Below are 12,569 nucleotides of genomic sequence, written 5' to 3'. Positions count from 1 at the left end.
CCTCAGATCTGTGACAGATTATTTTTAACTGCTCAAATGCTTGTGCTCTTGTTTTATCCATTTCTCTCTAAATTTATTAATCAAGTCTGCCTGTAAGCTCTCAATTTAATACAGGAATATATGAATACTGGATGCCCTTTATACTTCATTTTTATTTGATTTTTCAAAATATGTACACAATATTTACAAAATGGCAGTTTGTCATGTCAGATCTGTAGAGGAATGGAGATAGGGGAAGCATTGCAGATAAACTTTCAGCTTCAGTTGTTAGTGAGCTGCAACATAAACTATTAAAGCACTCCAGACGCAATAAAATACTTACTAGTGAGAGTGACTAGTGGCACACGGTCACAAACATACTCAACAGAAAAAGGAAAAATATAAGAATGAGAAGAGAAAACAATGCTGATTAGAGAGTTTGAGGAGATGGGAGAGGAAAGCATGCAGGGAGAGAAAGTGAGAACAGACAAATTCAAATGAAGAGTTAAAAAGGAAACAGCAGGAAATGAACACAGCTGAAGTGAGGGACGTGGGAGTTGTTCCAGTGTCAAATATCAAGGAAGGCATTACACGGACTGATGGGAAGTAAACAGTAACATGGGAGAAAAAAAAATTACCAAGAACATGACTCAAGCATCAGAGGAAAAGCATCCAAAATGAAAATGTGTATTGTTAGTTGTCTGGGGTGAATTTACTACTTAAAAAAAACAAAAAAAACGTTTTGTGCGGTTCAATGCTGAAAACTTGAGACATCAGATGTACACCCTTTAACTATGTGTAAAACTTTTTTTTTTTTACATTTACACAAACCAGCAGCTATGAATCAAGCTCATCACATAAGAAACCAAAGCACGCACCAGCACTTGTCAAAGAAACTTTGCCTGAAGAAGACTGCATACTTAATAAAAGAAAATTGTTACTAAATGTAGGTGAATTTTGAGGACATGTTCTGTATGCCCAGACACATTTTTAGATGAGGGCTCAAACTCTCAAAATTACTCTACTGTAACTGACTCCAACAGGGTCCGTCAAGCAAGCAAATACAAGCCAAATTATTCCTTACTATAAATAAATAGGATGAAAGAAAAAAAACCTGAATGACAAATTTTAAACAGCAAACCGTTGGTGTATTATTAAAAAAAAATTAATAAAATTGTAAATGCATCTGGACAAACAGAAAACAGTACATGTTGACTTTGTCAATCGTCGAACAACATTTTCAAAACTAAACAGGTATCATGTTGCACAGAAAGCCATTTTAAATATTTGGATTAGCAGCAAATGAACATTTTCCACGTCATTATGTGAGGCTCCCGTGTATTGTATCAGCTGTATGGCTTCAACTTCAGTGGGTCAAACCAAGACTTGGATTGCTCACAATTCACTCTCTCCGGCTGGCGTCTGGAGGTGGTTCACCCACTTTTCACTCCGTGTGCTCCTGCAACGCAGCAGTGCTACGAGCTGAAGAATGAGAAGTCTGGTGGTGTGTGAGAGAAAGGTTTAGGAAGCGAGGGGAGGGAATGGCAAAGAGGACGGAGGGGGAGGGGGGGTCAGGTAAATGAAAGGGGAAAGAAAGAAAACATACTGAGATTATTGTCTTTACAAAAGGTTTTCTGAAATAATGGTCAACAAAGAACAGTTTGGAGAAACAAAGTGACGATCCAGGTTTACGAGGGAGTTTTGTTAACCTGATGCAAATTTTTCCTTTTGTGGAAGATGTTAACATTTCGTGCGTTTGTCAAAGGTGGTCCATTTACCACTGATTATATACCAGCTCTGCATGGAACTATCTGCCAACACAAGATTGCTACAAAACAGGCAAGTGACACGTGTTCTTCGAGTTAAGGGATCCTTTTCACGACCAAATTTGTCATTTCACTGGAAAATGAGCATGACATCTCGGCAAAATTTGATTCAAGAGCCTGTGCTAATGTTTTTAGAAACTAGCACTGGAAAATGGCAATTAACTCTACCACGACAACCACTGTGGTGGTGACAACACAGCACACAAAGCAATCCAGACCTGTCTGCAGTTAGGGTTACATATTCACAGAGTCAAAGAATTTCGCAAAACACAGGAGGAGGGGGAAAAAAATAAAAATAAAAATTAAATTCACACTTACCCACGTGTGAACAAAAAACCTACACTATGCACTAATCGAAAAAACAAACAAAAACACAGCAGCAATATTATACAGTATTTACAGACATATTCTGAAGACAAGTAAATATGTAGATTGTACAGAAAGCCTGCATCCACTCGTGTTCTGGTCAGTTACACCACATACCTCAGGCGCAATATTTCTACAGTGATAATTAAAGCTGTTAAAAAAAAACAAAAAAAAAAACAATCCCTCCATTTATGAGGAACAATGTCGACCTGTGTTTTCGATTTCAGCACAATAACACTATATAAAAAGCCAAATTATTGCATATGGTGGAACATTAAGGGTTATGTTGGTTAGGGGGTACAATTCTGAGCCGTCTAATCACTATTAAGTATCGTGACACATTTCCCCCCCCAATCATCATGCAAGACAGTGTGCACCACCACCACCCTCTATTATTCTTTTAGGTCCAGAAAAGCACAAACCTCCTGAGGATAAAGGGACCAAAATCTTATCAGGGAGAACTAACTCCACTGCCATTTAGAGAAGCTTCTGTTTTCTTATTAAGGGAGGCTACAAATGCAGATTTTATTTTGGAAACTTTTCATAACTACTGGAAGAATTGACATAAAACACGACTGTTCACGCTACCTGCATCTCCTACTTAATTCATTTACGGTCTACATCAGTTTAAAACTTGTTTTGATTTAAATACTTTACCATGTGACATTTAGACAGCAGTGTGCATCTATGCAGTAAAAGGTCTGACTTATTTTTGGTATTTTAGAATATTGTCAAATTTGCTTTGATACTTAATCTATCCAATAACAAGCTGCAAACTTTCAGAAAAATCTTCTCTGTAGCTCCATAATTCTTTATCCTTTTGTCGAGACAATACTGCTGTCCACAAAACACAACACAGAAAACATTTCACACAGAAGAAATGTGAGGCAACATCTCTGTTGTGCCGTCATCCACCTCCTTCCAGAGAAGTCCCTTTCGCTTACCAGCCTTGCAAACACCAGAGCCAGATGTAGCATACAAACCACTGATGCTCCACAACGCAGAATTCCCCTTCAGTTGTCACGGACATGGCAGCATAGATGCCCCTTTCATTTGAACATCTGGGGAGGTTAACCACCGTGGAAGAAAGATGGGCTTCATCGCTGCGCTGTTTTGATCAGGCCGGATTCCACGTGCTGGCAAGACTTCTACCTGATGATGGAAGCAGATTCCCTCTCTGCCTCTGGATCTGGGGATGGAGCTCAGCTTCGAGGGTATGTAGGAGTGAAGAGATCACCTTGATGAAGAACACTTTCCTCTATCTCCTTTATCATACACAAAGTCAATGCTCATCAGATTGCAACCCCCCAATGCTGGCCGACCATTTCATGACTGCGCCCAGCGAGTGAATACTACTTAATTAAATCAGGAACAAGACTTTCTGACATCAGTCCATTGCTTTCACGGGTCATATGATTGGGGACAAGGAACAGGACGAACAGCCAACTGTAGATACCTTGACGATAACCTGGTGCAGGGCAGGGCATACAAACCACCAACTCTTCTTTCAGACAAACTGCTGGCATCTTCTCACCTCGTTGTCTCACAGTCTCTACGAGGAAAGTGTAACGTTGACCCGATTCTGTAAGCTTGACTTCAAACGGGAGACAGCTGGATGAATGACTTGAAGAACTTGCTGTTTGTATTTCCCTTTTGGTTGACAAGGCTTGAAACCTCAGGTCTTGGAGCTGTTTACTTGAGGAAGGAAAAAACATGACAACACTGTTAGCTTTGACATCTGATGGCGGTAAAGGAACAGGAACCATGAGGGCCTCCCTGATCTGGTTCTGAGACTTTGTGGCCTTTAAGTGCTGAGATTACATAATAATCCCAAATCTAAACTGTTCACCCACTTTTCTGGCATTAGAAATGTAGTGAGATACCTTGGGCATTAGCCTAACCTACAATATTTGAGTGACAGTATGTGCAGGCTCCTTGTATTTGAACAGTTCAAAATCACATCTGCCTTCTGAAATCTGAATCTTTCAGTCGATTATTCTAGCAGGTATCTTTCTATATATAGTGGTAGTCTGCCAACTACTGTATTTGAGCTGGCTGAGGTGTTTGAAGTGCAGTGCATTGTATATGTTAGGCTCCATGATGGTCCCCTATTGTCTCCCTTCATGCTGCTATCTCCCCACCCTCTCAGGAGGCAGCCAAAGAGGCTGTGCTGGTTTTGCAGTCTATCTTTTGGGGGTCAGAGGGGATAAAGGTGACACCTAGCCCAGTAAGAAAGGCCATACAGGAGTCTAAACAAGGGAAACCCAGAGTGGACTGCACATACTGCACCGGTAAGTCAGGCCTGAACCTGCGGACAGAGGACAGAGAGAGAAACAGGGATCAGCACATAAGTAGCTAAAATTTTCAAAATACATCTTTCTGGAACATGACTTACGTTTTGAATATGGCCCGAAGAGCAATCTTTCTTTCCCTCTCTACAAACTTGTCAATAAGGTATGAAGCCATGCGCGGGGCTTCCAGGTACAGCTTAAAGAAACGGCGAAAGTTTCCTAACGCCCAGGCAGCACGGAGTGCAAGAGCATGAGCCACACACACATCTGCCCGCAACGCCGGGGTCAAATATACCAACTCAGTGGTCAGATCTGGAGGGAAAGATATATGGCCACAGTTAAAATGCCAAAGGAGAGGGTAAGAACGCATATGTGATGTGTAATAGTGACTCAAAACAATGTGAGCAAACCTCCAGAGTTTTTAGTGAAGATGTAATACAGCAATCTATATGCTGTGAACTCTCCTATGTTGTCCGAGGGATTGTCCTTATACAGGGCCTTTAGTTGGGTCTGGCACTGGTTGAACTCTTCATGGTCTCCCTAAAGACAAGAAACATTCAGCTAGTATTAAAATAATGCACAGAGATCACTTTTAGCTAGTGCAACACTTACAAAAGGACAACAGACTCACCTTTTCCAGAGCAATGCGAGCATGACACTCGTACACTTCCACTGTGAATTCAGTACGAACTCCTTGGACCTGGATAAATAAACACATTTTAAAAAACAGAAGCAAACACAAACCCAGACAGAAGTTAACATTGTTATAAAGAAGAGCAAATGAAACATTTATGAAGATAACGAACCGTGAGGTCCTGTCGTATGGACTTCATCTGTTCACAAGCATAGACATAGTCCTGGTGGGTTTGCCAGTGGGCTTTCACAGCCTGCAGAGATTTTCTCAGGACCTGGGTAAAAACAATTTCAGAAATAGATCTAAGTCTGGATCTGGATATTCTGTGATGAAGAAGGAGAGATAAATATTCAACTGTCATCATCAGGACTAGGGCTGAACGATTTATTGTTTTCAAATTGAAACTGCGATTGAAAGAATGCGATTAGCTAATCGTGAAAACGGCGATTAAAATGTAGGCCATTTATTAGGGCTGGCCCGAATGTCATTTTTTGAGCTTCAACGCTTCGATAGTAATAAAGAGAAAATAATCGAAGTTTCGTACAGCGCAACTGACCTGTTTGAAACAGTCATGGAGTTACAAATTAATTCTGCTAACCAATCACAAGCGCCATACACCTCCTGTTATGGTCCTACTCACCAATCAGAGTGGGCACAGAGCATGTATATTTTACAACAACAAACAAAACTAAACAAAAACGTGGGATAATGGCATCACCTAAACAGACACAGGCAGCGGCTGTGCTGCGGTTTTGTCTGGCGTCAGCTCACAATGAAGTGTTTCAGCAGCGGAGCATTTAGCCTAACATTAATGTGTTGTTAATTTGTCATTTTGTGCTTCAACTACGAAAAACAGCTCTCTGTAACCCTAACCTTTCCCACATAAAGCATTTCAGAATAAGAGCGTTTTGCCTGCCTAACTTGTTCAGATTTTGATGATTTGTTCAGTTGTCCTTGATTTTTAACTGTGTTTATTGTTTATCTACGATCGGGAGTCTGCACAGGGCGTTTTATTTGAAAATTGACCGGATTCTCTATGCCATTCTGTGTCTGACTTCCTGCCCGGTTCATCTGCTCTGAGTTGCTTGACGAGAATTCCGTCAGAAATTGACTGGCAGTGAATGTTGAACTTTAGCTGAACTTAAAACAAACAAAAAATTGCAAATTGAATCGTAATCGCAGTATCTGGCAGAAAAAAAGCTATTAGATTCCCCCCCCCCCAAATTGTTCAGCCCTAATCAGGACTTCAAAACTACAGCAAGAATACAACTAATGAATAGAAGAGTATGAATTACTTGCACAGGGCGCACAGTAGAGGCGTCCGGAGCGCAGGTGAGCCTCAGGTAGGACTTAGTAATGTCCTGGCATGTTCCCACAATGGGGCAGTCCTCCCAGCTGATGCCCTCCTGTGATCCATCGGGTAAATCCAGACTATTGATGGAGAGAACCAGGGGCTCTGAGCGGAGCTGCTTGTGGAAACGAGCAGCTCTGCTCTGCTTTTTGGCTTCTCTGTTGGGGTCATGGAAATCCAGACCAGCGTTGCCGCCTTTCCTCTTCTTTCCAACAGTAGCATTGGAATCCTCCATGTTCCTGGGAGTGTAAGTTAAAGGTTATTCACAAGCTATAGCAGTGTCATGGTGTCGTAAAAGAAAAACATTTTCCCTTCAGAGGTCAATGAGGGTAGGGACCCGATTAGACAGTTCAATGTCATTTTTGTAATAACATCTATTAATTTACCGCCTTCCTCTGTTGGCTTTTCCTCTTCCCCGTCCCCTCTCTCCACCTCCACGTCCTCTATCCCTGTCATTACCACGACCACGTGCGCCTCTCTGACTTCGTCGTGACAGCTGAGGTCGGAGGTCACTGGAGATGCTGCTGTCTGACTGGGAGCCAGAATCACTGGGAGCACAGAGACACGTATAAAAGGGGACATTTACAGGAAGTCCACACTAACCACAGGAAAGGATTGGAAATGGTGTCTAACCTGCGTCTGTGCCTTTGGTTGCTGCGGTCCCTGTGTCGGCCGTGGGAGGGGGATGGGGAGCGGGAGGAGGAATTGGAGGAACTAGAAGAGGGACTCCTTTGAGAAAATATATTCCTGTAGTGGCCCAATCTGTGTCCAGCACCCCTGCCTCTTGAAGCTGCAGCCGCTGTACTTCCACCACGGCTCACTGAGCCATCTGATGACCTCTGGGATGGAACAGATTCCCAACGAGACTGCTTGACCTTTAGTCTAAAAAAAAAACAAAAAACAAAAAAAAAAACAACGAAGGCCCAAGTGTCAATGCGTGTTCACCCTGCAGCAATGCTTTCAACAAGTCACATGAGTCCACAGCTATTCAGAGGAAAGAAATCCATTAATCCAGTTTGTTTGCAGTAGAACTTATTAAAAACAAACCTAGAATTCACCTCTCAACTCAAACGCCACAATATTGTAAATTGATATTTGTTTCATCTGCAATGCTCAAGTGTCATGGAATGAAGACATTTCAAAGCTTAAATGACGTGTGTGTGTGTTGTCTACACACACACACACACACACACACACACACACACACACGGAACTAAACTACTATTAAACTCACTCTGGCAATGGCTCACGAGTCCAATCAATGGTGTAAGCAGAGCCATCCTTTAACCTGTCCTGCAGAACTTCCTTTAGCACTTTCTCTGTACGATCTTTGTCTTCCTCCGTCTCACAGGCTGTGAAACAGCGCTGCACGTATTCCTTCATGGCTTGTGGCCAGTCCTGAGGTCTGGAAACAAAGTATTTTAAGTCAACATATTATTCACAGATCAAGAGAAAAAAAAAAGACAACAAAGACGACAGAATCAGTGGAGACAGATCCCGTTCTTACCGTGTCTGAGCACCTCCGGGTGCACCACTGGTACTAGCTGGGGAGGAAGGAGTTGGATTCAGACCTGAGGGCTGCTCGCCTGGAGGAAAAGTCTGATTGCTCTGAACCTGATAGGGCCTCTTGTGAATATTGAACTTCACAGAAGCTGTCCCAGGTGCCTCTGTAAGAACAAGAAAAAGAAAACAGAACAACATTTTGGGATGGGATGTTTCTGATTGGTCAAACATCAGACGCAGGGCACGATTGGTATAATTTAAACATGGATCGTATGTCATTACAACTGCTGCTAAGTGAGACACCTGCCTGTACTTCTACCTTTCTGTGTAAGGGTGTTCCTAGTATGAAGATGCTCTCTGTCTCTCTTGTAATAACAATCCTATTGACACATACTTTCTGGAATGTACCAGGCAAGATGGCTTTCTACCCCTTTACATTCTTTGTGCATGACTATACTTACTTTGGATCATAGGTTATATGTTTTATTTGATTAAAATGAATACATATAGGTTGCATATTGATTACATAAGTAACACCATTTCCACACCAAACACTCATAAAACCCAGATTTAAATGTTCTGGCCACAATCTTAGTCCTAAACTTACTGACATTAATAGTGTAATATAGTTTTAAAGTTTTAGTTATTTAGTTCCAGCTATACTGGAACAAGCATGTAATTTGTGTACTCAAATGTAGAAGAGAGAGCATGTGTAAGCTACAGAGAAAAAACAGAGCTAGATCAAACTTTCTTTAGTAATTCAGTTGAGAAAACGTTAAATGCTACCTCACAAAAGAGTAAATCTTACGTTTCATGCGGTGCCACAGTTGCTGTCCTTGTTTTTGGTTTTTGTTTTTGTTGTCTCCTCTGCCGAGTCCTGGTACATACTGGCCTGACTGCTGTTGCTGCTGGGATGTATTCTGAGAGGGCTGATAAGTATTCTGGGCCTGGAAGCCCTGTCCATAGTTAGGCCGCCCCTGAGAATGATTGTAAACTTGCATTTGGTTTGGGTCGCCAGGTGGGTATTGCATGGAGTTAGTGGCACTGTAAGAATTTTGTGATGGATGAGCGGGGTACTGGGAGTTGGGTGAGGGAGGAATAGGGGGGGGTGGAGGAGGAGGGGGTTTCTCTGAAGTAGTTGGGCTCTGGGGTGGCTGAGGAGTAGAAGGGGGAGGAGGTTGTGGTTGAGAAGGGTAGTTGGGGGACTGGTCTTCCATCCCAGGCACTGGAGGAGGCTGTGAAGAGGACGACAAAATTTATTTTAGGAAAAACTAAATCAAACCTTTCAGAAGATAAATAATAAAATAAAATAGTCCCAGAAGGTACAGAAATCCCTGGGGAATAAACTCAGCAGGTAAAAACAGGTATTAATTTGCCAGGTGCTCATAGTTCTAGCTTTTTAAAACCAAAAAGATCAGTGACAGAACCATGATTATTCCTGTGACATAATTAAGGGTTACACTACAGAGGTTAAATATTTTGCTTGTTAAGTTCTTGTTATATACCTGTCCATTAGAGGTTGGAGTTCCTGGGTAAGAGCCTCCTGCAGGTACTCCATACTGATTTGGTGGATATGCAGCTCCATACTGCAAATTCAGAGAAACATGCATTTCATTATAGAATCTTCGCACAATTTCTTGGCATCAGATGTTATTTTGGGAGGTGCAGATGTAAAAGCCTGGGTAGCCAACAGTGTTGAATACAGTACATGCCCCGCATTTCAAAATGTAACATACTGATAAGAAAAAAATCAATTTCTGTACTTACTGGACCCATGGGGTAGTAATAGTTATAGGGGTATGTGTATCCAGGATAATGTTGCTGAGTTTGCTGGTACCACGGATAGTACTGCTGTTGTTGCTGCTGCTGCTGCTGGTGTTGTGGCTGCTGCTGTTGCTGAATGGCAGTAGAGTCTGTCACTGCTGGCTGAAACTGACCGGCCTGAAATGACACACATGCACAAATAGCCTTGGTATTTTAATCCAGAACATGGAGGAAGTCATCCAGCAGGGACAGAAATGACAATATTGCCAGAATATAAAATAACACAAATGTGTGAAATTAATAACACTTATTAAATGATTCCCCCAAGTTACACATCCATATGCAAACACCTCCATTTCACAGCAATGTGGGTATCTACTAATGCTGTGACAGGTAATTGGGAATTATGCAGCACATTGATTATGTCAATAGCATGTGAACATTTTTCTATTTCTTCTTATTCCACCTTAAAATGTAGATGACCAGATTTTTATTTATTTGATGTTCTGTGTCCACATTCGTATTTTTAGATTCCATGAGATCAATTTAAATACCAGGTGTAAAAAGAGATAAGACACACAAATAATAATAAATTCAGTCCACCTCTGCTGTGGTCCGGTTGGCTTGTGTAGTCTTAGCAGTGCTCTGGCTTTGACTCTTGTTAATGGAGGCAAGTGCCTGTCTGGCTTTCTCCCATTCTGGGTTTTCATGAACTTGGCCATCACCAGCAGCACTATAGGACCTGCCAACAACACAAGAACTTGAGTCAAGGGTGATTTTGGAAATAGTATGCTTTAACTTTATCAACTGCACACATACAAGCTCAATAAATATTTAGACTGATTAACACCACACTGATTATCAATGCCAACTTAAACATGCCCTAAAAGAAAAGGTATCATATTAACGGTTTACTTCAAAACAATTAAAGTTTGCTCTCATCAGTCAACTATTTAACTTACTTAACAACTTAAATCGATTACACTTCGTTCATTGCTAACGTTACCTACTTAGCAGTTGAGTTATCTAACATCCAACCGCTAATCATCTTAGTCTAAAGCAAAGCAGATATCCATGTTAACATTAGCCTGTGGATGCTAAACCTGTCCCGACATTTCAGTTAAGCTAACAGGTGAACCGTTGAGTCAAGTGTGTACAGCGTTAACTTTTGAATAGTAACGTTACAGTTTGCTGCACCAATCCGTATCGCCGACACAGATATGACTTAAATACAGTTTAAGGAAGATTAACGTTAATCAGCGAGATAATACACCAGCTTCCTGTTAACCAAACCAGTGGCCTGTATGTAGCTAGTTGTACTAACACTTGTCAACACGGAGCTGAGCTAGCATAATTATCGTTAACTCCATATTACAGCTAGCCATCTCTATCATACATTTTAATGCATAATGTTACGTTATATCACATTATATTTTTGTAGCTAGAAAAGGAGACCCTACATACCAATTAGTTGTAGGGGTTGCTTGTGTCGTGTTGGCCGCCATTTCGCCACAAGTTAGCCTTAGCTCGTTCGCTAGCTAAGCTAGCTGGCTAGCAAAGAACTCTGCTAAAGTCGTTAGCTCTCTTGCTAACAGTTACAGCAAAAGGTAAACAAGATGAAGTCTGACACGAAAATCAAATGTCCGATTACTAGAAGAGTTACTGTGAATACCGTGAATAACTCTACCTATAACAAGTCAAACTTTAATATATTTTGAGTAAAGCTTTAAATTAAAAAATATGCACATTAGCATATTCGCTTCCTTCTTCGCTGACGACCAACTCGGACCAGACTGCGGATATACAAAATGGCAGATAAGTAAACTGGCCAATTGAAGTGGGTTTTTCTGTTTTGTTGCCCAGAGTACGTCCTCTCAGGCTCCACCAATCAAATGCCTACCTTTGTGTTTACGTCAGAGCCCTATTGAGATACTATCATGTCAATCATAACGAAGGGGCGGGATTGTACTGCCTGACAGACCAAACACAGGACATGTGTAATCCGATGTGCTATTCCCTTTGCTCAAGTTGAAAAGGAAAAAGAAAACTTTACTAAATTCTAATCACCAATAATATCTATCTATCACCAATTATCAGTGTAATCCCCAACTAATATTATTAATCTCAACATCAGCACATGTTGTCAGTCTATGTGTCGCCAACATGACACTATTTAAGGAAACCCTTAAGCACTATGACCATATTTGGGAGGCTGGGCAGCTGTCATTTTACTCAATCAATTGATACATGTATGTTTCGACTTTGTGTTATTTCTTAATTCATAGGCATGCTCGCTCATTAGGGTGTATAAATTTTTTCTTACCTTCCAGCAAAGCACACACAGCTGCAGGATGTGTTGTTTGTGTGTGTGTGTGTGTGTGTGTGTGTGTGTGTGTGTGTGAGAGAGAGAGAGAGAGAGAGAGAGAGAGTGTGTGTTACAGAGAGGGGAGTCATTTCCTGTCAGTCTCATTCAAGCTTTTTGGAAGTCCACATGGAATACAAATGATATTTGCAACTGTTGTAAAGTTAATTAAATGTGCATTTTGCTGAACAGCAATGACTGGCAGGGCACGCAATGTATTTTTAAAGATATAGAATATAATTGGGGTCACTTTGGTACCAAAAATATACTTATAATATACTTAAAATACACTTACTTAATACACTTATTTATATATAAGATATGTTTTTTTGGTTGTTATATTATACTATATTGGATGCACAGCTTTAAAATGAATAAAATACTGTAGGCCAATTTAGAGTAATTTCCGGCCCAGTGATATCATGTGCCTGCTGAATGAGTAAGTTGTTCCCATTGTTGTCTTGTCGGCTACATCATCACACAAATATGTTGA

The 12,569-nt window shown here is 41.1% G+C and overlaps 1 protein-coding gene across 1 annotated transcript; it reads right to left on the bottom strand.

Annotated features, from left to right (window-relative positions):
• Window positions 1-132: 132 nt before the first annotated feature.
• On the bottom strand, window positions 133-11,523 carry leng8 (leukocyte receptor cluster (LRC) member 8). The gene is made up of 15 exons (XM_046043888.1): window positions 11,179-11,523; window positions 10,318-10,456; window positions 9,718-9,891; window positions 9,456-9,536; window positions 8,759-9,185; window positions 7,955-8,114; window positions 7,682-7,852; window positions 7,081-7,329; window positions 6,834-6,995; window positions 6,392-6,686; window positions 5,269-5,370; window positions 5,094-5,162; window positions 4,873-5,002; window positions 4,567-4,774; window positions 133-4,479 (listed from the first exon to the last, which is right to left on the bottom strand). The coding sequence occupies exons 1-15, from the start codon at window positions 11,217-11,219 to the stop codon at window positions 4,317-4,319; spliced, it is 2,571 nt and encodes an 856-aa protein (XP_045899844.1). The 5' UTR covers window positions 11,220-11,523; the 3' UTR covers window positions 133-4,316.
• Between the last annotated feature and the right edge of the window lie 1,046 nt (window positions 11,524-12,569).

Source organism: Micropterus dolomieu, linkage group LG03 (assembly GCF_021292245.1).
Source record: "Micropterus dolomieu isolate WLL.071019.BEF.003 ecotype Adirondacks linkage group LG03, ASM2129224v1, whole genome shotgun sequence".
NCBI classification, from domain to species: domain Eukaryota; kingdom Metazoa; phylum Chordata; class Actinopteri; order Centrarchiformes; family Centrarchidae; genus Micropterus; species Micropterus dolomieu.
This window is presented reverse-complemented; position numbering and strand designations above follow the sequence as displayed.

Bases quoted from the DNA above. Each gene is read 5' to 3' on its own strand.
- leng8 (XM_046043888.1), bottom strand. From the start codon at position 11,219: ATGGCGGCCAACACGACACAAGCAACCCCTACAACTAATTG. The intron at 8,115-8,758 runs GTAAGATTTACT...TTGTTCTTACAG, and splicing joins ACTGTGGCACCGCATGAAAC to AGGCACCTGGGACAGCTTCT. The intron at 6,687-6,833 runs GTAAATTAATAG...TTACACTCCCAG, and splicing joins AAAGCCAACAGAGGAAGGCG to GAACATGGAGGATTCCAATG.